Source organism: Alosa sapidissima, chromosome 11, assembly GCF_018492685.1.
Source record: "Alosa sapidissima isolate fAloSap1 chromosome 11, fAloSap1.pri, whole genome shotgun sequence".
Classification (NCBI taxonomy): Eukaryota; Metazoa; Chordata; class Actinopteri; order Clupeiformes; family Clupeidae; genus Alosa; species Alosa sapidissima.
The window spans coordinates 10,371,171-10,398,808 of NC_055967.1; the positions used below are offsets into that span (position 1 = coordinate 10,371,171).

The window sequence follows — 27,638 nt, forward strand, 5'->3', positions numbered from 1 at the left end:
GGTACATGGATTAAATGTGAAACTAGTGGATCATAGCTAATACTGATTAATTGGCCTGCAAGTATTTTCATTAGACCTAATCTGGCCCCTGGCAAAAAAAGTTTGGAGATCCCTGACCTAGATGGACAGAGAGGTGGAGGCACATTCATAAGAATGGGTATCTAAAAAACTACAGTCCTTTAGAAGTACACAATTTGAAAAAAAAGCTTTACCTCTTAACAAGTATAAATGAGCATGGATATCAATTCTGTTCATCATCAGGCCAACTAATGTTTTGACAAAGAGTATAACCTGATTAGAGTACAATCTAAAATAAAAACAAAACATTAGGGAAAAAATATTTTGAGGAGATATTCATTTCAATTTGAGGAAATATTAATTTGAAGTAATAACCTTGTTTAACCACATCTCACGGTTACATGTGCAATGTGCACAGCTCATCACAGCACAGCCACAGAATCCCGACTAAAGAACACTGAAACCACAGAGCAGCCCTGGACCCCGCATACCTTTATTAAGACCAGTAGTTCTCCATACACCTGACATTGTCATAGCATCTGCTACTAATGGCACCAGTCAAGTGCATTTTACCAAAACCAGAACTGCTGAAAAAGATAACCACTTGCATTTAAGAGGAGCAGGTCATTTAAAATGCCTTAATGTAATGCTTATGTCAGTATAAATTGTCAAAAGCCTTTCAAGTGTAATGTATTCAGCCATCAGACAGGGACTAAAGACCTTGCCACAGAAACAGTTTCTCAGCCCTTTTTTACAGAAAGAGAAACAGAGAAAAGCAATAAGTGAGCGAGAGAGAGAAAGAGAGAGATGCTGCCTTGACCTTGGTCCCTCTCTCATAATCATTAGCTGAGACATGAAAGAGGAGGATCAGGCTAATGGCGGGTTTTACCTGATAATCAGCCCTCCTACTCCTAGATAAAAGGCATGGGAATTGTGGTAGATATCGTGTGTGAGCTTGCGACTAACAAGGCTGCCTTCAGGCAGCCACCTTCTCAGACTTACAGCTTGAAAATCAAGCAGCTGCAAAAAGAGCAACCTCAAAAAAGGGGGGAGGGAGGGCTGTGCTGACTAGCTAGGGCTTTATACTGAGGTGTGGACAACACTTCTCAGCCATTTAGTTCTGGCGTGTTGAGAGTAATAGTAAGGTAATGATTACACTTATTATCCTGCAGTGAGCAGGAATAAAACTCGATGTACCGCATAGTGGTACAAAATATGACCGCCGCACAGTCCTGTACATCCATGCTGCGAAAAATAAATCATATTAATGAATTTGTCTCCATCTTCTACTCCATCCCCCACTCTTGAAACTTTTGTGTCTGCTTGTTTGGAATGTCTGTTTGCGGCCGCACACAAAGTAGCCTACTGGCGCTGCAAAGGTGAATAGATTTGTAGCACTTGCCAAAAAATTTGTAGCATTGTTATAAAACCTTTAAAATCTCTAAACAATCACAAGTAGGGCAGTTCATCACAGTCCATCCATTGCAATTGGACTGATGAAAGGTACACCTGTAGGCTACATTTTATTTGGGAAAGCAGCAGCATAATGTATTTATTTATTTATTATTAAACAAAAAAATGCCTGTCAGTTCCATGCAGTTTTCAACAGCTATCAAGAAGAGAGGTCATGTCATGGATTTTTGTGAATGTTTCTTCTTCTACATATGCATACATTTAGTCATCTAGTTCATATGATATTCAGCTTTATTGTCTATTCACAAATACCAGTAGTCTAAAACAAAATGCAGTTTTACCCAGCAATTAACTGACATGTCCAAAAGGGCATTCATGAAATGCTTTGCTAGACTGGTCATACACATCTTAATGGGCCAAGTTGAAGAGCTACTGTCCGTTATTGTTTGTGCAAATAATAGGCTGATTCATGTTCCCTTGCATTTTGCAACTATGAAGTCCATGGTTAATTTGGCTTTCGCCAGACCAAGCTCAATCTTTTAAGAAGTCGAAAAAGAAATCGCTGGCAGATCAGGCTGAGTTCACCCAGCCTAGTCCATGGTAGGCGCCCAATAGAAATATTGTTTAATTTTGCGATTGAGATATCCACGCACTGTGTTAAATGTTCTGTGTTCGCCCCTGGTTTCAGAGCTATTCTAAATGCAAAAATGCATAGAGGGAGTTATGACAAAACCGTGACTGTTAACAAACTATATAAGGTAGGCCCAATGCTAGGCCTATTACACAACATAAATTGTCACTAGGATATGCTGGCGACCCAAATAAAATCTCATTTGGGAACCAATGGCTTACAGTATCAAGCGGACTTAAGCTGCCACCTAAACGTTAATAGTTTTGCATATCAGTCAGTATATTTCACGCTGTGTAAATCACGGAAAGCGCAATTGAAGTGGACACTTCTAAATGGAACCCAATCCACTGTACAGTAGCTCAAGGTCTGTGGCTATAGCAGCCATAATGAAAGCGTTATCGTTGTTTGGATACTTCACACACACACGTGTTTTTAATCGCAAAGACTACAACTAACAAGCTGGAATCAAAGCACATCGACTCCCCTCTCACACCCTAAACACGCACTTCGAACAAACAAAAAGCGTCTCAGTCTCACGGTATAGCCATGGATAAATCTCTCAACGTGCGCTCTAAAGCATTTGGTAAATGGAGATGTAGATCATTACGGGTGCGTTAATAAATCTAACGTTACATGGCGAGTTGACACAAATGATTCACTTTGACGAATTTATGTAGTTTCGGTCCTAGTTACTTTACTTTGAGCCATGCTCTTCCTTACTTGAATCACCTTTGAAAATAAAGGGTTGAAGTAGCCTATATGGGTGTTTGGGAATGAACGTTGACTCAGGTGCTTTTTGAGACTTTGAGCAGAAATGTCCCAGCCCGGTGTTTAGGATGCATCGTAGACAGGTTATCTTTCAGGAAGCCTATATATTTTCCATTAGAAAACCATCACGTAGCGAACGTGTTGTGGCTAACTCACTTAGCTCCTGTTAGTAGCATCATAGGTGCCAACTCTCACGCATTGGCCGTGAGACACACGCATTTGATTAGTTACACACTCGCCACACCCTCGATTTCTCACGCTGAAGTGTCAAACCGGTTGGTCAGATGCCTGAAAAATGAGTTTAGCCTATCTTTAGATCTACCTGTTGAGCCACGGTTATGCTTTCAGAGACGGTGAGAGGGTTCAAGAGCACCCCCTGTCTGTGGAATTTTCTAAATGTTCTCTTATTTGCGATGCTACCTCAGAAGCCATCCCAGGCGCATTCCCCCCGCATTTCCCCGGCCTCAGGTATGCTTTGAGTATTATTGAGTATTTTTCACGCTGAAGTGTCAACCTGGTAGGTCAAATACCTGGCAGATGAGGTTCAACTAAACTAAACCTATACATATGACACATTACACATCATATGAACTTGCAGAATCTAAGCTTTCCAATGATATTAGCGCCAAGTTGTGATAAATGGTTAGTTAGATACTGTAAATCCTCAAATTATGGCCGGGGTCTTAAGACAAAGTACAGGGCTTTAGGGGCAGGATTGTATTCAAGACAGCCCTTTATTTCCTATGCGAGTTTTATTTTGAGACTTGCGTTTCTTAGAGCGGCATACTGGTAGGCCTTCAAAAGCATGACATTTTCGGTTTAGTTTGATATTTAATTTACTTTTGGACTGTTTGATTATATTGTTAAATGTTGGGACTGATGGGCACTGAAATCTGGGGAGGTAGGCCTATTTGATGATCACTATTACATTCTATGTAGTTGAAAGAGTGTCGGGATTTCAAACAAACCATCCGCTTTCATGCGTTCATTGAACGTCCGCGGTGCTGTTATGGAAACCTTATTGAATAGCCAAGTAGCCTATATATTGAGTTATTTTTAAATTATGCATGATTTACTTAATTTTATTTATTAAGTAAATTATTTATTAATTTCGTAGGCTGGCTTTATTTTGTTATATAGAAGTATCTAAATAACCTGTTAAAATGTACCACAATTCAGGAAATTGCATCTAGTCCAAAAACATTTTCTGGGGGAGGACCCCCATACCCCCCCCTGAAATGTCCCACCCACTTTCAGAATGCCTCCAACACCCATAGTCCTAGTAGTAGGCTAGATCCCTTTGATACCAATGTTAATTAAACTCTGGGACCCTGGTCCCAGGGATGGATTACTGCACGGGCCTTCCGGGCCCAGGCCCAGGGGCCCAAGGTGTCAGGGGGCCCTGAAGCCCAAGCCTTTGCATGGAATCATTGCCTCAATATCAACACATCAGGATGTAGGCTATGAATCTGATTGAATTTAGTATTGCCCATCCCCAAAATGCACCAGAATACAGCAAATCACGAGAGCCCTTAATATATCTGGGCCCAGGGGCCCGAAAGTTCATAATCCGTCCATGCCTGGTCCCTACACCTGAGAACCACTGATGTACGTTTTTTTTACTCTCACTGTGTCATGATGATGTGTCAATCATGATGATGATGATGAATATTTTTGGCTTTCCTTTAATCCTACTGAATTTGTAATTATGTATCAGCCGTTCTAATTGCCGATACCGATAGTATGTGCATGCCTGTGTGTGTGTGCATGTGTATATGTGTGCACCGCCATCTACAGGCCAATGAGTGTACAGTCACTAAATGTACACATAACCTAAATTTTTTTAGACCCCCCCATGGATGAAATTCTACGAAACTTGGCATACCCCCAGAGAATGCCAGGTCAATCATACACATAAAATTTGGTGCAGTTCTGAACATCTTAACTGAAGATAGGGGCGATTAAAGCAGAATGATATTGCATTTTCATTTTTTACCGGGGGGGTGCAAATCACAAATGAGTGATTGTGGGCCAGGTTGATGTGGGCCCTTGAGACCAACATACCATAAAAATGTCTTCATCCTCGGTGCCACGGTTCAGGTAGTTATTTAGGAAAAACTGCATATTTTGGGTTTCGGGGGGCCCAGCGCGGTGGCGGAGGACCAAACGAAATTTTTTGTAAAAATCTAGTGGGGGCTACATACCCACCAAATTTCATGTGCCCCGGTGTTTCGGTGTCCCGGGTATCGTTGACCAAAAATTCAGGAAGTAGATGACGGAAAAAAAAACAAAAAACGTTGACAATCCCTATATGACCGCTTCGCTAGCAGTCATAATAATTGTCACAGAGATAACTAAACCTGCTGAGAATCAAATATCATTACAATCTGTTGGAGGGGGGGTTATGGTTGGTGCTGGGTGAGGCTAGTACGCTTTAGAGAACATTTTTGCCCTCTTGTCATTTCCAATGAGGATGATCACTCAGGCTCGCTGGCCTAGCTGACACTATGAGCCCTATGGCCTGCCGATCCAGTTAATTAACGGCTGAGTTCAATCCATCTATCTGGGAACGCAGAGCAGAGCAAACTTTATTCAAAACACAGCAGAGAAGATACAACAATGGTACTCCCAAGATACAGTGGGAAACAAGGAAAAGAGTGATGAGAGAAAGTGTAGAAAACTTTATTCTATGGCTAATCGTGGGGGGGGGGGGGGGCTTCAGCCCTCCAAACAGATGACTCAAGAAAATATGTTCAATGGGAAAGTTTAGCATTTACATACATTCAAGCTCTGTCTGGTCCTGCTAACTCTTATGAGCTGCTCATCCTGATATATGTGTGGCTATTGTCAGCTCGCTAACACTGTTCCGGTGCTAATTTTATGTGGAAGTATCCAGCTGTGTTTGCTCTGCTTGGCAGCGTTGAGTGCCTTAGGCCTCCTCTCACTGCTGTCCTATAAGCCTTTCATGTGCTCCTAATATTCTCTTTCTTTTAACATCCAAACCTCACAGACCTCCAACTCCAAGTCAGCGGGCTGAGCTCAGTCTCTTCACTTTTCTGCCTCTCTTTTTCCTCACATGCAGGTCCAAACCACCACCATGTGCATCTCGGTCAGTCTGAGCGGCTTTGTGGTCCTGGGCTGCATGTTCGCTCCGAAGGTCCACATCATCATGTTCCAGCCCCAGAAGAATGTGACCAGCCATCGGCTCAACCTCAACCGCTTCAGCGTCAGTGGACCGGCCACCACGTATGCGTCACACGGTGAGACCGCTCGCTCGCCCACGGCCACGGGTTTCAGTCCATGCACCATAACAATGCGATCAGTCGAATTACAACAGATTAACTTCATGTCTGCAAATGGATGCCCTCCTCTCTCCTTTGACCTGAACACATGGTGTAAAATCAGTGTTAATATTGTGAAGCTTTTGTGGAGTTTTGTCCAAAACTAGTCAGTTTACTAGCAAACAGCCAGCGCACCTGAAGTGAACAATCCATCAGCATCAGGGTTAGCACTGATAATACTAGCCAGCTGATCTCCCTGCTGTTCTCAGCCATCATTCCCAAGTGACCCTCTCATATCTCTTGATAGCAATTAATGCGAGTGGATTCATTACTTTATGTCACAGTTGTGTTACAATTACATTTTCACTGGAGTCCAGATGGCTGTCAGTGGTGAGTGAGGCGCGTCCATATGTCTCCAAGTCTGCGGAGACAGCAGATGTGGGAGCTCACAGGAAGTGTGGCCAGGGCCTTTCCCCCAGCTCCATCAGTGCACAGGTGTCAAACGCAGCACGCAGCAGCAGCAGCCACAGAGTGAGAGAGAGAGAGAGAGAGAGAGAGACTAGGCTGAAGCTGTGAAGGTAAGGGAAGCTGAGGCTTACGTAAGCCAGACACAGAAAGAGAAAGAGAGAGAGAGAGAGAACATGGGAGCCTTACCGTTTGGCATGCCACTCAAGCAAGTGCCGCTTTCTTCTAGCACCATTGTCACCTGTGCTCGGTTATGTAAGCCCTGAGTTGAAAAACAAGAGGTGCTGAGGGGAGAGATAGAGAGAGAGATGATTAGGAGGAGGGGGTAGTAGAGGAGGAAGAGGGGTGGGGGGGATGGGGGGAGAGAGAGGAATTGTGGGAAGTTGTGTACAGCTGTAAGGGCCGTACAGTAATAAGCCCACCTAACCGGAGACACGGCAGCCCTCCTCTGTATAATTCATGGCCACAAAAATGAATCAGGTAAACAGTTTCATCTTTATTTATGTTCTTCCCTTTCGTCAGATCGAGGAGGTGACAGACACTGCAAAGAAGGGGAACGTGGGTGAGATCTTAGACAGGCACCCGCTGAGAGAAAGGCAGAAGGGGGGGGAGTTGGGGAGCAGGAAATGGAGAAGGTAAAAGGGAAAGTGAGGTAGAGGAGTTTGTGTGTGTGTAAGTGTGTGTGTCTGTGCGTGTGTGTGTGAGAGAGAGAGAGAGAGAGAGAGAGAGTGTGTGTGTGTGTGTGTGTGTGTAGAGGGAAGGCACTTTATGAGCCAAGCTTTCTGACTCATTTTTAGTCCAGTTGCAGAGCAAAAACCTGCCCTGATTTTTTTTCCTCTTTTCTCCTGTTCCCCTCCCTCTCCCTCTCCCTCTCTCTCCTTCTGCCTGCCTCTCTGTCTCCAGCCTCAGTAAGTGCTCACTACGTTCCGACCGTCTGTAATGGCAGAGAGATTGTTGACTCCACCACGTCCTCCCTGTGACTCCGCTCTTCTCTGACTGACTGCTTTGCAGCGACTGTTAGCCAATCAGCACACTTTGTGCTCCATCCATGAACTAGCTCCCGCCCACAGTATGTAGAAAAAACAAGGTGTATTATTATTGTTACTATGAAGATGATTGATGTTGTTAAATTATTTTTTAGGGGCCTGTACATATTAACTGACATTGTTGTAGAGAAACGAAAGAACAAAAAAAAAAACTTTCTAGGATGATTTTGGAAACTTTGTTTTCTTTTTTGATAGCTTTGTTATGTATGTATTGTACGTTGTATATAACCATGAACTCCCATTGTTGTATGGAGTATTTTTGATTGGACGTAGTCACCAGATTGATCTGGTACGCCTGCAATATTGGACAGACTTACCGTACTTTTGTTTTGTTTTCTTTTGTTTTTTCTTCTCTGTTTTGTAGAGCTCATTGTAATAATAAACATGTATGTATTTGTATGTTGTAAATAATTTGTATATACTATTGAAGATGGTTTGAACAGCACAAGCTGACAGCATTAAACAAACTGAGAAGAGGCCCAGCAAGCAAAGAGAGGGTGCTGCTGAGTTTTCACCGTTGCCCTAGGAAGACTGCCAGCGTGTGAGGCGAGCTGGTGTGTTTGCTGAAAGAGAGGCTGGACTCCCTTTGACATCTGAGGTAGGGATATGTAGGGATTAGTGCGTACCCATGCCTCCACAGTCTGTGGTATCATCGCTACACCACATGGGAAATGATTGTTTTTTAGTTTGTTTGTTTTTTTTGGTAAAAGCGTTAATGTTGTGTTAAAAGACACTTCTCTGTGCCTTACCGTACGTCTTGTAGTTTTTTCTACGCTGGCTTCTACTGTACAGGTTGCGTGTGCATGTAGAATTGAGGGAGGCTGGGCCAGCTTTATACAGAGGAAGGGATTTTACATTCACCCATTTTTACATATTTCTCTGGCCATATCTATTGGCCATATTTACATATTTCTCTCTTGAGTTTAAAAAACACATACTGTATGAAAACTGTCACATACTGCCAATTCAGTTCAAATACCAGATAGAGTCTTATCCTTGGAACATTTGCCAAACCATCTGTTTTGTTGATGCATCTATCAATGTGACAAATTTAAGATATGTACAATAATACCTTTGTAGCTAGATGATATTGTGAACAACAGCTAACACAGTCCTAGCACAATGTGTCCTAATATTTAATAGGAAATGCAATGATTGCAGCTGGTTGATGACTGTATGTGGTCAAAATGAAGTAAACATAAGCACAGCCTTGAGACAACTACTGGAGATGTTACAAAAAAATAAACCTTTTTTTGGCCTGGTGTCTGGTCTTCCTGTTAGCCCATGATTCCAGACAGACTTACTCTTTTCGGTTTCCAAATGGAATTTAACGATGGAGACAAACTGGTAACTACTCCTTCACAGATCAGAGAGGAAGTACTTGAGTAGGTCTCAAGGAGGATCACATTGCACGTGCAAACGACAGCGCTGCGCTATGAAACCCATTATTTTCAATGGTTCGCGCGCGCAAGAACTGATCTGCCGCTGCGCCGAGCAAAGTGCAGCGCAAACGGCATGTTGCCACTTTGCTGCTCATGCGCGTGCTGCAGTCTAAGTTCAATCATGTTGAACTTTGTCTGTGGCGCTCTGTAAATCATAGGCATGTTGCGCTGAACCCGGCGGCAAGCACAACAAAAATCTTTGGGACATTACCTCAACCAAGAGCAACATAGTGGCGAGCGCAGCACATACCGCATGCAATGAGATCCCCCTTTCAATTGTGTTTTTGAAAAAAAAAATATATATATATACCAAACACAGTAGCCCAACAAGAACAGACGAGAGTGTGTAGTATGAAAGAAAAAGAGGAAGAGATAGAGAGAGAGAAGGAGTAAAATCTTCCTTCACCCCCCGTGGCAGCCTAAAAGAATGGGCTGTGAGTGTTTTTGCAGACAGGCAACAGTGGGTTATGTAAAGCAGCATTCAGCCTCAGGCTGTCAGGCAGCCCTCTGAGGAAAAGCTCTGTCTTACAGTCAGGGCCGCAGCTCTTTGTAGTGCAGGCAGCCAGGCAGGCAGGCAGTGTGTCCATCCAGCCCCATGAAAAAATCTCCATCTTCACTGAGGCTCCAGGCTTATGGAGCAGCCATCCACCTCCCCCACATCTGCTGCCGCTGCTGATGTTTCATTTCTGTTCCTTTATCAGGTAGTGTTGGGTGAGGAGGACTAGATCTAGATCCAGGTCTAGTAGAGCCAATAGAAATAATAATTGTTGTAATATACTGTACTTTTATAATGATAGCAGATAGGGAGTTGAACATAAAGGCGTGCGTGTCTACACAGTATAGAGAAGCAGATGGAAACAGGCCAGAATTGAGTTTCAAGCTACAGGCAGAAAATCACACTCTCCTTCACAATATGAAACTCAACCACACAGACATTCAAACATGGAAATGCACAAAGTGAACAAGTTAAGTCAGAGGGTTGTAAATGACTTGACCTAAAAATGAATGTGTTTGTATATGTGATGATGAACTGGAGCCACAGTTTCTAGAGTAACATGTTTTGACAACAAAGTTTCATTATTTTACGTTTGTGATGTTGTGTTTCTCATGCAGACTGATGATGTGTAATGAACCTGGATCATGTGCTGTCTCCAGTCTGATGTTGGAACTGTGACATAAGCACAAAGCAATAGGACAGTGCAATAACACGGACACAATGGCATCATAATAAACAGTAACAAGCTGCTGGTCTCCGTCTGACTCTGCTGTTTTTTTGGTCCCCCTATACTAACCACCATTCTCTGCTTCTGGGACAAGATTATAAGGAAGGGTGGAGGTGGGGGTATGCGATACAAAGAGGATGGAGTGAAGGGGTGAAACTCTTGGTTTATGAAAAGAAGACAAGAGAAGAGAAGGTAAACAGGACTTTGATAAGAGTGACAGCAAAGAAACGTCAGAGGAACGGGGCTGAGAGAAAGTATTTAAGGGCAGAAGACAAACAAAGAGAACAGAGGAGAAGAGTGGCAGAGATAAGAGAGGTGAACGGAAGAGAGAGAGGGAGAGGAAGAAAGCGAAGTGCAAGGAAATGAGAGGATGAGAAAGGAGGAATTACCGTATATATCAGAGGAAATGCAGAGAGTGGAGAAACAGCAGGGTGGCAGTCAACCAGGGGGAATGATCTGCCAGCTAAATGAAGCTAAGCCTGAACAACTGCACAACTTTAATGGCCTAATTAAACCGAACACCAGTACAAAACTTCTTTACAGAGCACCTAGCACTAGAGGTATCCTAGAAATTCCACATCCCCCTCTCGAGTAGCACTCTTTACTCAGCTCCTGCATTGCATTTCTTTTCTCTGTCATTTACAGTTTATCCAGATAATTTTGTTTTCATTTTGTTTTGTTTTCATTAGAGCAACTAGCAGATTTAGACAATGAACTTACATGGTACATTTTAAACTAAGACAACTTTGCAGGAGCCAGTAGGGTCAACTGCCAACAGCAAGTCTTTTTAAAACTGGATGAAAACAAAAAGTGTTCTTTCACCCAAAGATCCAGACTTTCAGGTGTGGAAAGTGTACTGAGCTACTACAGAGAATTACCATTTGGATCAGTCAAGATCAATGTCATGTAACTGAAGAAGAATGATCTACCAGAAGTGTCCCACAAAGTGAGTACAGCAACTGCTCTCTTTCAGGGAACGCTAATGGAGTGGTTGAGCACATCAACCTAACAAAGCAAAATGGAAGTAAGCTACTGACCACTGGCAAACGCAGGGTGCCCAGACCCAAACACGGAAATGCTAAAAGGTCAGTTATTACTTGAACTCAAACATAGCCAGACCTGTGAAGTGAACCATCAAGGCATCATCACAGCAGTATAGCCAGGGTTGCAAACAACAACAGTGCTGGTAGTCCCAGAGGAAACCCTCAGCCCATAAGGCTGCAGAACAAATTTAAATGCCCCAGAGAGTGAGGAGAGGAATTTCCCAGGGAAGAGACTAAAAGTAGATTGAAAGAAACCACAACAGAAAAGTAAGGTACAAACAAGAAGTAGCTCTTAACAGCTGTTCAACCCACCTGTAATTCTTGGTGATGTGCTGTCATGATATGAACATGCAGAAGGGATTACACAATGCCAAAAGTGCAGACATTATGAACAGACAAAACAAAGGGAGCACTGTTCCCTTCAAGAGGATTTTAAGGAATGTTTTGTGACCTTGAACACAAACTCAGTATTAGTGGTTCACTCCCACGGGGAAGTTTTATGTTTCCTATCTGCTCAGCCTAAACACCTGCACATGTTTTACATTTGGAATTAAGTTTACAAACAATTTCCAGCTATTCTGGAATCACAGAGACTATTTCAGACCACATAGCACAAAACTCTGAATAGGGACACAAACCATTGAGCAGCTACAGAGTGCACAAAAAGAAAACAACAGGAACTGAATTCAAAACATCTGCCCCCACAAACTGAAGCAGAGGTGCCCGACCACCTCCACTGGAATGACGCAAGAGCATGACAACAACACAAACTCTTCCTGCTAAGACAGAGAGCCAGTGATCTGTTCCATCTGTTGCTGTCAAATGAAGCAGATAAGAGGGGTGTGCAACTGTCATCTTGATCACCTCCCAAGGTGCCAATACTGAGGCACATGTCAAACCCACACACCAACATCCCACCCAAACCTCCTTAACTCCCATCATCTTGAGGTTCCTTGAAAGTATAGAGGCAATATGCTACTGTAAATTGGCTGTCTTTTTCTAACCTAGGATCCAATCCCAGGGGTGCAGTAGGTCTATAACAAACCACCTGCTCTACCCACACCTTCACTACCCAGTTTCTTTCCCCCTGCCCTGCCAAACCCACCTTGCTACCTCCAGCTTGCTCAGCTATATCAGGGAGACTAATAAACTCCCTGAAGAGACTCACAGACAACTCCAAGACCTACCATGCAGAAGTGGCAAGTCTTGCCAAAATGTCTATTTATAAATAACCCTCAGTCAATAATAATCAGCTATCTCTATCAGAATGAAAACCAATTAGCATTTTTCAGAGAAAATTGTTGAGTTCTAAAATAAAATAAGTATTCTACATATATCAACATGAGACTCAACCATCTGCACTAATTATACAGCTATCTCCTCTGAACATTATACCAACTACAAAATCCATAAAAATGGAAATTAAGGTAGTCTTTTTTCTGTAGAAATAAGTTATGTGTAGAAATATGAACAATACCGATGTGCTATTCACATCTGTTTAAGTTTACTAAGCCCCACTTCATATTTGACATCTGAACTGACTCTGTAAATAAGTTTTTCCTCAAATGTAAACTTCATCAAATAAGGCAGAACAATTCTTTCAATTAGCCTGTTGTAGCCATACTCAATTCTATTCAGAATTTCCCAACCTATAATTTTGTGACCAGGGTACAATTGGACTGGCTTTCAGGCTACCTAAATACTAAAAAAAATCAATTTTTGGAATTGCCAGCAACAAAGACAGGAAAACTCAACTTCAAACTTAGTTTGACAATGACACTGGAAAATGTTCAAATATGTTTTCACCCCATAGTAGCAGATATCCTTAAAATGGCAAATCTAGTCCCTAGATTCTCAACGGAGTATTTAAATGACTTTCAGTCAGGATGCTGTGCTCATCACAGCACTGAAACACTTCAAACACAGTTTTGATTTAACTAACTGAATGCACTTTGCTTTTTTCTGTTATTTAAGCTGATCTTTCTTTGAATGTTTTAGTTTCCCATGTGGTTTTATTGATTAATTTTTAAAGCAGTTGTGAGTGAGTTGTGCTATATAAATGAACTTGACTCTTCAACTGTAGCCTACTGCTTTGCCCCAAGCGTGCATCATGCAAACAGTTGGTACACAAATGGCCCTTTATCCCTTTATGCCTTCAAAGCCTTACAATATGCGCACAGACACACACATATCACATACACACACACACACACACACACACACACACACACACACTTCTGAGTCTGAGATTTGAAGACCTTTGAAACTCTTTCAATTCAGACATTAACTCACTCAAGGATTTTTTTCTGTCCCATATTTAATTTTTGACTCCCCTCCCTTCTCCTCCTGCGTGACTCTTTATTATACTTCATGCTTTTTAATTTTTATTTTATTTTATATATTTTTTCTATACTGGTACTCAATCAGCCTGTCATTGGATTTCAAAAGGAGGACACGGCGTAGATTATGGACAGGGAAATGGGAAGCAGCTGGGTGCAAGGTTTTGGGCAGGCGGAACAATACAACGAGGCATCAGAGAGGAGCGGCTTTGAAAAGCTGCTCTTTTATCAGCCATTTAGGTTCACGAGCACAGGTGAGAGAGAGAGAGAGAAAGAGAGAGGGGGATAGAAAGAGGGATGGAGGGAGAGGGGGAAAAAACAAAAAGTGATTGTCTCAAAAATGAGACAGACAAAAAGAACATGAATGAAAGAACTATAGAGAGAAGAGAAGAGAGGGGGGGCAGGACAGAGGGATGAGAGAGACCTGTCAACGGTAGACTCTCCTAGTGGGTGTGCCTCGTGCCTCGTTTGGCTTTCTGTAGGGAAGTACTGTGAGCGAATGGCACACGTCCCACTGCATCATGCTTCACCGAGGGGATCTAATGGCTAATGGTCCCAAAGTGGAGCATGATGGGAGAGGCAAAAGGCATAAGGCCACAGCACTTTCTCTACACATAAATGCAAATGCACCCCCCCCCCCCCCCCCCGTCCTTCTCAGCACAAAAATGCTGCTTTAGCAAAGAGAGGGAAGCGAGAGGACAATAGGAGAGGCAGAGAGAAGGAAGGGAGAGAGAACCTGAGAGCTCAACACAGACATAGGAAAGAAGGATAGCGAGCAAAAAAAGAGAAAGAGGAATAAAAAACAAATGGAGAAAGATGGAGATGATGACGGGACAGAGAGAGTGAGGAAAGCCAAGCGGCAAGGTTTGACAGGGGGAGAGCGATGAAGGATGCAGCGCGACGGCGGAGAGGAGAGCTGATTTCTCGGCATGGTCCTGATTACTGACATTAATTACTCTCATGGTGTTGATGAACTCAATTATCCCCCTCACCCCCATTTAAATGAATGCAAGGAACAGAGGTCTCTTCAGTGCAAACAAGTATTTATTATGACAAAAAAAAGAGAAAGACGAGAAAGAAAAAAAAACAAAAAAAACAAAGCAAAAATCTCACAGACAGGCCAAAGATCGAGCTGAGTAGAGTCCACTCAGAGTTAAACACAAACACACATCATTTGACTTTTACTTTAAATATGCAGGGGGAAGGAGGAAATTGGGGGGGCTGGGAAAGGGGGCGTGTATTATGCCTTGAATGTTCTAGAAAAAAAGTACACAGTCAGTCATCAGCACACGGATATCAAATAGCCCAAGATGTCATTAATAGTTACAATTTCTATGGTACCTCATCTCACCCTGAAGGTCCTGTGCTTCTAAAACAGCACCAAATAGTGTAAAGCAGCAAAATAAAGACTGCAGCAACCCTCTAATAACATGGGCCACTTCATTAATTTATTTAGTTAGCTTAATCAATTTCTCTTTTGACATTGTTTTTTGCAGGGTTGCTATCCATTTGCACATATATATGTATATTTTGTTTTTTATGGACCAAGTGAGGGGTCCTTTGTTGCTGTTGCTTACCACAGCCAGGTGAGCTACAGGTAACCTCTCTGGAGGGAACAGACAGAGGCATTCCATGGCCTCCTGAGGAGTCAGGGGGGAGTGTGGGAGTCAGAAGCCCATGAGGAGCTCACAGACCAGGCATGACAGATACTGAGAGGCGGGTGGTGGAGAGCAGGTATGGGGTGTGGGTGTATACACCTGTACAGAGTCAAATGGATAGATACCAATTGAAAACAATTAAAAAATGCACAGTGACAAAGTCAAATACAACACAATAAAATACAACAAAAATCAATCAAACAATAACGTTTTTTTTTTTTTTTTAATTTCCACTTCTTTTCCTGAGCAGAAACCATCAGAATTTGACATAAATATTCCCCTTTGGAATGGGTGCTGCCTTTCACCCGATTGTAAGGCCACCAGATAGGTACTGTACAACTTCCCGAGTCAAAATCCTGATTCTTGGGGCCCCATCGAAAACATTTCCATCTTCCCTGATGGGTTTTCTCTTGTCTTCTTCTCTCTCTCTCTCTCTCTCTCTCTCTCTCTGCTTCAGTCTCTTACACTGCGCCTTGTTTCTTTCTTCTCTCTTTATCCCCACACCCATCGCTCTGCCTTCGAAGACTTGAGCTGGACCGATTCGCTGGTGTCTTCGTTACCCTAGAAACAGGAACACAGAGAACATGACAGGAACGAATCAGGGCACATTGAACACAATGATGTGCGCGGAGAGAGAAGCCACCTCTCCGTGGGTCAGGGTCAGTCGCCATTCAAACCGAGCTCTCGTTAAGGCCAGGGCCTAACGATGTAAACAGGCCATTGTCTTGGCAACCAAGGATTGGCATGCGGCTCCCTTTGGCCTTTAGATAGGAAGGTGGGGGTGGGTAGGAAGTGTGTGTGTGTGTGTGTGTGTGTGTGTGTGTGTGTGTGTGTGTGTGTGTGTGCATGTGTGTCTGAGTGTGTATGTATGTGTGTGTGTGTGTGTGTGTGTGTGTGTGTGGGGGGGGGTACTGGTACAAAGCAAGGAGGAGAGAAGTGACTGACAGAGCAGAGTGGAGAACAGCTCGTCTCTGGAAAAAACAGGGTCTGAAAATGAAGAGAAAGCATTTCAAAAGCCTAAAGGAATTTAGCATGAGGGCGCATGCAAAAGCTTTTTTTTAGTTTGAGCCAGAGATGATTAGCCTGGAAAAATCCAGACTCATTCACAAAGTGAATAGAGTCTGGTGACTCTTGATTGACAATAAACAGCATCAACAGTCAGGAAACAATATATGTGGGTACCTTAAATGTAAATTTCGGCATTTTTCCAACTGCATTTTTTGCAGGTGTTTCTATGTCTGTTTATCACAATAAGTTTCGGTTTTGTCTTCCCCTCTCGTCGTTGATTGGCCTGACATTTTTCTTGTCTGAGAGAAACGGTTATGAACTATGGTGTTCCAGACTAGCTCTCCTTAAAAGAAGATCTAAATAGGCGGGGCCAGGCTACGAGATCATAGGGAGGTGTGACGAATGTGCCATCTGGCACCAGTCATTTTGCACAACACTGGTTTCATGAGGTTACCTCTGAAAAATGACATCATCGTGTAATAATGAGATTATATTTTGAAAAATACCTGGGCAATAGTATACTGCTGGCCATGGATAAATGCCCTGGTTGAGGTATTTGGTAAGGAGGTGACATGGCAAATTCGGTTGATGTACTTTGTCTGCATTGAGTACAGCCTCGTTGCTTTTTAATCTACATCCCAGACTAACTCATAGCACAGACTCATTAATGACTCATAAATCCTCAATGCATGTTTATATAAGAGTAATAAAACATCTGATCCTTCTACAATCATTGGGGTCCCGCATGAACATAACTGCCACAAGTCTGGCTGCTTACAGCTTAAACCAGCTTTCATTTATTATCCCCCCTCTCTTTCAGTGGCCTTTACTGCTAGCCCCCCACTTTGTGTCCATCCTTCTTCCTCTATGGCTTTGTGTCTCTGATCTAACTGAGGATTTGCCGTCCACCCACTGGACTGCAGTGGTGCTTGGCTCGTCCTGTACGGGCTGCTGTTCCAACCACCACTTAAGTGGGACAATGGCCACGGCAAGCAGACAGAGCTCCACCACGCTCTCAACGGGATTTATTCTCTATATGCGTCTCTGGGCTTCTCTCTCTCTCTCTCTCTCTCTCTCTCTCTCTCTCTCTCTCTCTCTCTCTCTCTCTCTCTCTCTCTCTCTCTCTCTCTCTCTCTCCTCTCTCTCTCTCTCTCTCTCTCTCTCTCTCTCTCTGGCTCTCTGTTTCTCCCCTTGAATTTCTCAGCTCCCTCTCTTTGCCTCTGTAATTGGCTGTAGTCTGTGTGGTGTGTGTGTGTGTGTCCATGTTGTGTGTATACTGTATGTGTGTGTGTGTGTGTGTGTGTGTGTGTGTATGTGTGTGTGTGTGTGTGTGTGTGTGTGGTGCTGTGTGTGTCCCCGGGTTGCTCGCCTCAACAGCCTGTTTAATCTCACAAAGTCATCCGCAAGCCCGGCTGAAGAAGATCTTCAGTTAGACTTCAAGGTGAAAGAGACAATATCTACAAAAATGCTCAACTGTCTGCATGCACACACACACACACCACACACACACACACACACACACACATACTAAGAAATTCAAAAACATCCTGTATCTCTGGTCACAAAAATACAGCAGGATCCAACAGCTTAGGATCCATTGACAGTTCAAGTTATATAACTGAACTGTCACACACTGTAGACTAAGGACAAAAACACAGCTCAATGTTTTGAACAAGAATTCTGTTGGAACAAAACAAAAAACAGAAGTCTGAGTCAACAGCAAATAAGTGTGGCTTGTTCCCTACTAAAATTATTCAGGGGGTTCTGATTTAAAGAATAGATAAAATATCATCATTTATGTGCATAATTGTCCTACATAGATAGATTAATAATGCAATCAGCTTTTGATAAGAGTTGCCTTTTAATCTAACAAAATATCTTGCAAACCATCATCTTGTGTTTTTCCCAACCTTGGCCTTGAGCTGTTTTTTTCCCCTCTCCAAAAAACCTTGCTTGAATGTAAAAATGCTGTGAGGTTGGAAGAGGGACTCACCTTCGTGGCGATGGCCTTGAGCTTGCCCAGGAGGGAGGGCTTGTTGGAGTACACCACCTCGTCCTCCATCTCCTCCCCCTCGCCTTCCATGATTGCACAGCTGTCCGCAGCTGGCAGCTCACACTCCTTATTGGCCGACATCACCAACCGTGAGTACTTATATTCCAACCTGTCATGGGGAGGGGTTAGAGTGGGGTAAGGGTGGGACAGAGATGTCCAAATTGTGTGTAAAACTTTATGATTTAATATCATTCATTTGAATAGGGGCCCTCTGTCATGGCCCTGATACATTTAGTGCAACAAGGCTCGGTTGAAAATCCTGTGAAGATTATGCACTTTTACTGCTCTTCTGTCAACCATGGGCTCACAAACATCAACATCGTTGAAACTAGGCCGAGGGTTATGAATCATACCTACGCTACATCTCCTACAAGCCATGTTGTATATTTCATTTATGATGCAGGCGTCCTTCAAGGCTTACAACTTCTCATGAATTGCTAATAGAGGGGTTGGCTACAACCTCAGCAGGAAGGTAAATGTGTACATTTACACACACACACACACACACACACACACACACACACACACACACACACACACACACACACACACACACACAGAGAGAGGCCTCTGGCCCACCTCTTGTTCTTCTTCCAGAAGTAGCAGGTGAGGGAGATGAGTAGCACGGCACAGAAGGCCCCCACCCCAGCGCCCACTTTCAGCCAGAAATCGATGGCCTCGCAGGGCCAGGTCTTCTTCTCCGGCAGCAGCACACCCCCCGTGCACAACCTGGGCTCATTCCACACGTAGTGCGTGTCCTGGGAGGCCAGGGGGAAGGCAAGAGTGTTACTAGACACTTTATTGATTAAAAATGGTCAGATAGGGAAATAAAGGGCATATGCGCATATGTTAGAGAACACAGTGCATGAAAGCAACTTGGTCAGTCTGCAGAAACGGCATCATATATTTTCATTTAATGTGCAGCCTGTATTATACCTGGGCTGACTGTGTTACCCACACATGTCACCACTCTCTAACCACAATTCACCATTGTATTCCATTGTAGTATTTGTCATCAAGACATCCATGTTACAACATCTATGTAGCACTTAACTAGATTACATTAAACTTGTGCCAGAATAAAATCTAGCACTGTGCACTATGGTCCAGAGAAACCTTGACACAGCTGAGAGAAAGGGAATATAACGGGGATAGCGTACCTGGACGCCACCCTTGCATGCCCCCTCAATCTCATGGTAATCCGCCTCAGTGCAGCGTGGGCAGGCACTGGCACTCTCCCACAGGAAGTTGAAGGTGCAACCGTCACAGGTCCCGGCCGGGCACTGACTGCAAGGCAAGAGCCAACGAAAACAGAAGGTCAGAGAAAAAAACCCCACCAAAATACAGAAAATCAGCTCAGCCAAAGCTGGATCAGAGCTAGTGAATATGCTCAGGAAACAAAAACATTTGTACTGCAATTGGGAAGCCTGTATAGGGAACAATAACAGCTATTAATACACAAAAAAAAACCATTAGGATGAAACAGCCTGCCTGAAATGCCTGACAGCCATTTTTCTAAGGTAGGGAGCATTAAGAGAACAATGTGTCTGAAATAATCAATTCATTTCCCACATGAATAGAAATTTGCATTGCAAGGCGTGCTTGGAACAAATGGAGGCCAATTAGGGATTTTTCACACACCATAAAAAAAGTCGAACACAGCTAGAACCGGTCACAAATGGTATGGCCATTTCAAAGTAAGCCTGGCAAGTGGGAACTTCATGGTACAAATCAATATCACTCAGCGTGGAGGATCTTTTTGTTGATAGGACACAATTTTAAAGAGCCCTTGCAGGGGAGAGGGCTTCGTCTTTAGTAAAGCACCATCCAGATGATGCAACATTTCAATGACTTTCCATTGAAGTAGGAAAGTAAAATCTGGAGAAGGCACCAGCATCATACATTTTACTGAAGAAAGAGAAATGACTGTGATACTGAAGAACAGCAAACAAAAAATATCATACAACCATACTTAATCTGACTTTGGTTAGATCACCACTTTTAGATAGCACCTTTCTGCAATGCATGGCAATTCCAGTGTGAATTTCAAATTATCTAGTAAACCTTTTGCATTCTCACTGCCATTCTGAATTATAAATAAGATATTAGATTATCTTTCTGTTCGGGCATGTTCGGTTTACCACTGGGATGAAGTTCAAACACATTTGAAGTACATTCCACATAATGCTGTTTCTTTTCTACAAATACAAGCTCTTTTTATATAATACAATTCAAAGCAAATCAACTGCGAACCCCAGTGATTATGTCCTCACAATATATGGCAGTTCTTAAACTTTAGGTAAAAAATCATCAATAGAAATCTGAAGGGTATTCATGAATTGTGTGTATGTGTGTGTGTATGTGGGAGTGTGCGTCTGTGTGTGTATGTGTGTGTTTGTGTGTGAGCGTGTGCATTTGTGCATGCACATATATGTATGTATGTGTGTGTGTGTGTGTGTGTGTGTGTGTCTTACCTGGGTACAGATAGCTCTCCTCGGGCAGATTTCACAGGGTTACAGCGCAAGGTCACCACTGCATGTCTCCCATTGTCACAGGAGGCAGTGGACTGGGGGGAACTGGCCACAAACAAGCATTAATGCAACACCATAATACCACATTCACTGCATGTCTATTTATCTCTATTTGAATCGATGAATAAGAACAGCTATTGCTATATAGCTCTGCAACACAAAATGTGCAACTTTATTTAACTAATGTAGTTAAGGTGACAACTGTCTACATAGATTTGTGTTAACAAAACTCAATTTTATTTTTGGAAAGGGGATGGAAATGAATCCCGGGGGATTATTCCCCAAAATCTAAAAATATGCCCGAATCTGTGCATACCGGTAAAAGAAGTTGACATCTGGAACTTTCTTTGAGGTCTCCGGAAACAAATCCGCCCTGACAGTGACACCATCAAGTGTGCTCTCCACGGAAGCTCCTACAGAGTGAAACACACACACACACACACACACACACACACACACACACACACACACACACACACACACACACAGACAGACACACACACACACACACACATAGAGAGGCACATACACAAACACACACAGGCACAAGAAAAAGGCAATCAGTAAGTATATGACAGGGATATTTGGTGACAGACATATTGGACATGGCAGCTGATTACCATATTAACTGGAAAAGAAAATGTTGTTGGAAACCAAGGCTACATATAAAGGACAGCATTTTTACAAAGCAAAAACACCTAACCATCAGCTCTGCTAGTGTCAAATATCCATTAAATTTGAATATCCATTACATCAAAGAAAGTGTGATGATATTTTCTAAGTATGCACTAGATATGATAATACTTTTCATTAAGTCTAACAGTGGGAAGCCAAATTGTTAAAGACAGATATGATTTTCTTAGTAGTCCTGCATGAAATCTTCTCTTAAGTTCATCAACTATACAAATGTATGTTTCCATGGAGACCTCATCTTCAAGAACCACTCAGACATGAGGAGACTGTTCAAAGGTACGAGTGACCACAAATTTTATGTAAAAACTGAGAGAAAATTCCACTTCTCAGAAGTTAAGTCACATCCATCTGGCTTTCTTTGCATTTTTACCTTGCTAGCAATTTCAGAGCGTGTGCGACCCGTAGCCCAACATTAGGAAAATAGCTGATACTGAATCATTTGATTACACATTTGAGTTTAATCTTCTACGCAAGCCATTACTTCTGAGAAAATGTGCCTTTGGCCCGTGATCCTCGCTGTGCTGATTCTACTGAAACTTCTGTGGTTACATAACATGTACTCTATCAAATATGTCACCAAATCAGTGCCTCCCCACCTCCCCCACCCTTACCCTAAGGCAGGCCTGCAGCAGGCATAGCTTCAGATAACCCCTCAAGTGTACACACCCAATCTGCTGAGCTGAGGCTTACTTCAGGGAAGGTAAGCTCAAATAAAAAGAAGGAGACGTCTAACCTTTTTCAAACCTTTTTCTCAAATTTGAATCTGAGGCACTCCTGCAGTTCAACGGAGCGGGGATTTAGATGTCTGGACCTTGAATCTAAAGCACTGTCAAAGTTATGAGAGTGTGGAGTCTCTCCGGAAAAAAAAGCAGCGCCGACGATTATTCTGCATAACCCTCCAATGACGATGGTGGAGTGTCTCACGTGGTGCTAGCTGCTATGCGTTCATGATGCAGGAAGTGGTGCATCGTTTGAGATGTTTCTCTTTTGCTTAATGAAAGCCTCTCTCGCCTGACACGAAATGACTCCTGGGGGCAACTTGAAGTCTGCAGTTTTTATGATTCAGATTGTGTGAATCTGAAGTCAGAAAATGAAATTAGGAGGCTTGAAGTGGCACACAAGGCATGCGCGTGTACTCACTCACTCACTCACTCACACACACGCACGCACGCACACACTCAAATACATACACACAAAAAAGCTCCATCGGCTTGCATGGAAATGCCTCTGAGCAACTCGTTTACCCCATCCACCCCCCTCTCCCCGATGGGGCTTACTGCAAGGGAAAGGGGGAAGGAAGAGGGAGGAAAGGAGAGAAGAGAGGAGCGAGAGAGTAGGGGAGGAGGAGGAGGAGGAGGAGGATAGGTGATGACTCATACAGAGACGAAGAGTGAAGGAGCCGAGCGTGGTTGCTGAGGAGCGGCTCCATACCATCGCCGCCGCCGCTGTTGTGTAGCGCATCGTATGCCATGGGCGAAATCCAGCAAGGTGGAGGCAGAGCGACTCGCACAGAGGAGATTAGTCTCCCAGTTTGGAGGGTTGCTAATGTCTCTGTGTAAAGTGAGAAGATGGCAAACACTTCGCAGGCTCCCGGCTCCACCGTCTCCACAGACTACAGACCAAAGAGCGATCCGCTCCAATTTCTGCCTGAATTATCCTGGATTTGTGTTTTATGGATTTACATAAAACATCCTGCGGCTTGAGTTGAATGTTACCACAGCAGTTGTTATTACAACATTATAAGATAGCTACAACCATCTTTGCCCACACTATACTTGGATGGTCTTCTATAGACTATCTACAGATGGTCTGATATCCCAGTAAAGTGTTGTTGCCTAATCTTTAGTGATATTCAATTTACTATGGTGATATATTATTTTATTAAATCACACTTTACTCACCTAAAAAGATGTCGGCAAGGCTGATGGACTGGGACGAGAGTGCTGTCCTGAAGCCCCGCCCATCTGCTGGGATTATGGTTGATTGACAGATGAACGACTCAACTGCACTGGCCAGTTCAGTGGCCTCCCCACTCTGTGATTCTTTATTGGACAGATCGGTGACATTATCCGTGCAGACAGCAGCCCTCTGGCCCTGAACCGCAGAGAACAAAGAATGTAAATTTAACATTTAACAAAAGACCTCGTCTAAACCAACAATAGTTCTGCTGTGTATTTTTAGACAAGGCGAGGAGAATCAGACACATTTAATGCACAAATTTAATCTAATCTGTACAATGAGATATTCTTGATAGTGTGTCTGTGGGTGTGTGTGGGTGGATGGGCGTGTTTATGTAGATGTGAATGCTTGCCTGTGAGGATATGCTGCAGTCTAGAATAAATGCCAGTAGTACAGTTTGGAGTAATATGACTGTATATAAGTAGTTGTGTACCTCAGCTCCACAAAGGCTAATGTTGAACTGGTGAAAGTACTTTGTTCCTTTGGAGGTGAAGCTGGGCCCATTCATAATGGAGCCCACTGTGTTCAGAGCACTGAAGTCATACACAAACGTCTTATTCTGCTCCATGTGGGAGAATGAGCAGTCACTGTAGCACACACTATGCTCCTGTAACACAGAGAGAGAGAGAGAGAGAGAGAGAGAGAGAGAGAGAGAGAGAGAGAGAGTATGTGCTATTGTATGTTATTATCAACACAGCTAACAACTAGTATTATTTCTATGTCAGAAGTGCTTTCAGAAATAGAAGATCTCGCCAGGCAGCATTTTCCTGTGTGAATCCTGCCCGGGACAGGCCTGTGGCGACACTGTCTCTCGCCCTAACAGGAGTCAATCCTGAACGGAACCCAGCTCGGTGGGGGAGCCCAGCCTTTTCTGACTGGTGCCAACGGACCAAAGAAAGCTGAGACAGAGGGAGCTCAGTGCTGCAGACACACACACACACACACACACACACACACACACAAACAAACTCACACACATGTTCACACTCAAACAGCATCACACATCTACACACACACACACTCACACAAACACACAATGTGCACATACTACATGGGAGGTCAGCAAGACAGAAGGGGGAGCTGGCCAGTGCGGCTCATCCAGGCTGATGCCATCATGTCTAGACACAGCAGGGAAGAGACCTGTCTCTGTCCATCCTGCACTAAACCCGTCTGGACACTTTCCTCAGCTCCTCCTTGTGCTCAGACAGTGACTAATGCCTACTTCCACCGTCCATCTTCAAACAGCTTAAGCTCTGACAGTGTCCGAATGGTGGAAAAGGAATAATTGTGATTTATAACATCCATTCTTTTTGGAAACCATTTCAGGAAAAACAGAGGTAAAGAATAACTGTGGGAAATAAAAAAGTGAGTGACAACGAAAAAGACAGAAGGCTAAACGAAAAAAAGAGTCCATCTTCACCTTATTGCTCTTGCTGCCCGGGCCACAGGGCAGACAGGCCTCTCGGCCGTAGATCTGATGACCGCTGAGGTAGGTGTTTGGCGGACACTCCTGGCAGCGGTTGGTGTCCTTGTCGATGTAGTAGCCGGCAGGGCAGGGCACGCAGGAGGAGCCCGAGTGCTGGGACACCAGCGCACAGGCGCGGCACGAGGACGAGACGCCGTCCAGCGCGTTGGTCACCGTGATGGAGTAGATCTTCACAATGTCATTGACGTACTGCCGTGCCTGACAGAGGGGAGGAGAGAGAAAGTTCTATGCATCAGGGTGCCTGTAATAGTGTACTGATAATACAGACAAAGTATCAATGTGTGTGTGTGTGTGTGTGTGTGTGTGTGTGTGTGTGTGTGTGTGTGTGTGTGTGTGTGTGTGTGTGTGTGTGTGTGTGTGTACTCACATCTGTAGCCTGATTGGTTCTTTGGAAAGCCCAGGTGTAGGACACGGAGGCATTCATGTTCATGATGTGTGTGTAGGACTGCTTGTCCTTGCTGCCTTCCCAGGATTCCACCACGTTAGTGCTTTTCCTGTTTACATCCTACACAAACAACAGAACAATATGTTCCAGCCCTATCTCTCTCTACACAACTCACAAAATGGTTTAGTCCTTATCGATCGCTGACTGAGATAAAAAAAACGCCTACAAACCCTGCAAAAGTCAATAGCTAAATACTATGTATCATCGCTGTTGGTACCAAAATCAATCCAATTAATTCATCAGTCAAGAGCACATAAGCTAAACATTCTGCTTCCCTACTGTATAAGCCAAGCACAGTGATTAAAATTGTTCTGTTTTATAATTAATAGACATATTAAAGATGATAGATAAAACACTCACGCCGTATCGCTGTACTGTCTTGCTATGAACAATGGCTTGTGTGTGGTAGAGTAGCCTCCAAACACACACACACACACACACACACTTGCACATGCACACACATACACACAAGCACGCACATACACACACATGCATGCACACACACACACACACAAGCAAGCACATACACACACACACATGTACACACATGTGCACCCACACACACAAACACACACAGCATCCACCTTGGCATTCTCCCATTCTCTCTCACCATCATGAAGTAGAGCTCACAGTCTGCCGAACAGATGGTCTCAAAGACGAAGGTGATCCGGCCGAACTCGTTGCCCGTGCTGCCGATGGCTGATGTCGGGAGCCTGAGGGAGACGGACCAGATTAGATTAGATTACCACAGCATCACCCCCAAGAAAAACTGGACACAGTCATCATGACAACTAAGATTAAATGCAGTGATAAATGCCGTCAACATGAAATAATGACAGCAGCAGTCCCACATCTTGGTGTGAATACGTACCACACCATGTTGTGCATCCTTGCTATACTCAAAGTATTAGTTTGCTATTGCAAACATATGGATCAATTTACCCAACACCCAATTCCACAGTGGCCCAGTGATTCATTGTCTGAATACAAAGTAGTTATTCGTAGCATATGAGTAGCATACCGTATACTCAAAAACAATATAATTCTTCACTTCTAATACACTGACAAATTCATAGTGCGTGGGCCTATGTTGATAGAGTGTCAGAATAGAATGCTCCACCTCAAATACATTTCAGAGTTTAAATGCCACCATTAATCCTTTGGGCCATAGGTGCGGATCTTGCTGGCTGTGGGGGTGAGTCCTGTGCAACCGTTTGAGATGTGGGCAATTATGGCGTTTCACAAGCATGCCACCACCAGGAAATGTCAAGACCCGTGTTAGAGCCTGCGGTGGTACATGTCTCACAGGAGTGTGAAACTCCAGGACATGCTGATGTGCATTCTTTTTTTTTTTTTTTTCGAGTGAGAGAAGAAATCGGGCACAGAACATTCCAGAATGCTCCAGGGCTCTACTGCTAATTTCCCAAAATGCCAGAGTGAGATGCTCAGAGGCAGACTGGACTTACTTGAAGCCAGGGACACGCAGGTTGAGAATGAGGTAGTCATTATCAGAGCCACCCGTTCCACTGCGAATGTGGTCCCCTGCTACCTCCCAGCCTGGGAGAGAGAGAGAGAGAGAGAGAGAGAGAGAGAGAAGGAGGGAGGGAGGGAGAGAGAGAGAGGGAGAGAGAGAGAGAGAGAGAGAGAGAGAGGGAGGGAGGGAGGGAGAGAGAGAGAGAGAGGGAGAGAGGGAGGGAGAGAGAGAGAGAGAGAGAGAGGGAGGGAGAAAACACATTAGTAAACACAACAATCCATGCAGACCAGACCAGAACTGTGTGTGATTTTTTTTGTCTGTGTGCGTAGGTGTTATATAGAGGGGCAGACAGAGAGAGAGAGAAAATACATCCTCCTTAGAGGCTCTCCATGGTTATAATTTTTTACTCTGCAAATGAAGTCAGAATTATACCTAAGAATACACACTCACTCTCACACACACACACACACACACACACAGTCGTGTCTCTGTGTGTGTGCACACAGTCGCACACACACAGAGACAAAAACATGTACACTCACAATGAAGGACTACTTTCAAAATGAGCCAGGGACACCAGATTCAAATGGTCCAGTCTATGTTCACCATCTGTTACAAGATCTCTACACATTCCCATAATGTACACAGAGTCCTGCACACAC

The 27,638-nt window shown here is 43.7% G+C and overlaps 2 protein-coding genes across 6 annotated transcripts in view; one reads left to right on the forward strand and one right to left on the reverse strand.

Annotated features, from left to right (window-relative positions):
* Positions 1 to 10,308, forward strand: part of grm3 (glutamate receptor, metabotropic 3) — a 44,543-nt gene extending 34,235 nt beyond the window's left edge. For 3 of the 4 annotated variants that reach the window (XM_042110165.1, XM_042110167.1, XM_042110166.1), the window contains exons 5-6: positions 5,913 to 6,090; positions 7,480 to 10,308. In XM_042110165.1, coding sequence (XP_041966099.1) covers positions 5,913 to 6,090; positions 7,480 to 7,556 — 255 coding nt within the window. In that variant the 3' untranslated portion in view covers positions 7,557 to 10,308. Of the gene's footprint in view, positions 1 to 5,912; positions 6,091 to 7,098; positions 7,212 to 7,479 lie in introns of all 4 variants that reach the window. The other variant, XR_006035083.1, reaches the window with a different exon arrangement.
* A 4,387-nt stretch (positions 10,309 to 14,695) lies between these two features.
* The window catches only part of elapor2a (endosome-lysosome associated apoptosis and autophagy regulator family member 2a), a 30,390-nt gene continuing 17,447 nt past the window's right edge, over positions 14,696 to 27,638 (reverse strand). Inside the window, exons 11-23 of one of the 2 annotated variants that reach the window (XM_042110163.1) lie at positions 26,969 to 27,059; positions 26,113 to 26,215; positions 25,425 to 25,562; positions 24,992 to 25,255; positions 24,005 to 24,178; positions 23,514 to 23,706; positions 21,236 to 21,332; positions 20,863 to 20,964; positions 19,549 to 19,675; positions 18,968 to 19,146; positions 18,329 to 18,497; positions 15,793 to 15,888; positions 14,696 to 15,426 (exon numbers count right to left, since the gene is read on the reverse strand). In XM_042110163.1, the coding sequence (XP_041966097.1) occupies positions 15,820 to 15,888; positions 18,329 to 18,497; positions 18,968 to 19,146; positions 19,549 to 19,675; positions 20,863 to 20,964; positions 21,236 to 21,332; positions 23,514 to 23,706; positions 24,005 to 24,178; positions 24,992 to 25,255; positions 25,425 to 25,562; positions 26,113 to 26,215; positions 26,969 to 27,059 (1,706 nt within the window). In that variant the 3' untranslated portion in view covers positions 14,696 to 15,426; positions 15,793 to 15,819. Of the gene's footprint in view, positions 15,889 to 18,328; positions 18,498 to 18,967; positions 19,147 to 19,548; positions 19,676 to 20,862; positions 20,965 to 21,235; positions 21,333 to 23,513; positions 23,707 to 24,004; positions 24,179 to 24,991; positions 25,256 to 25,424; positions 25,563 to 26,112; positions 26,216 to 26,968; positions 27,060 to 27,638 lie in introns of both variants that reach the window. The other variant, XM_042110162.1, reaches the window with a different exon arrangement.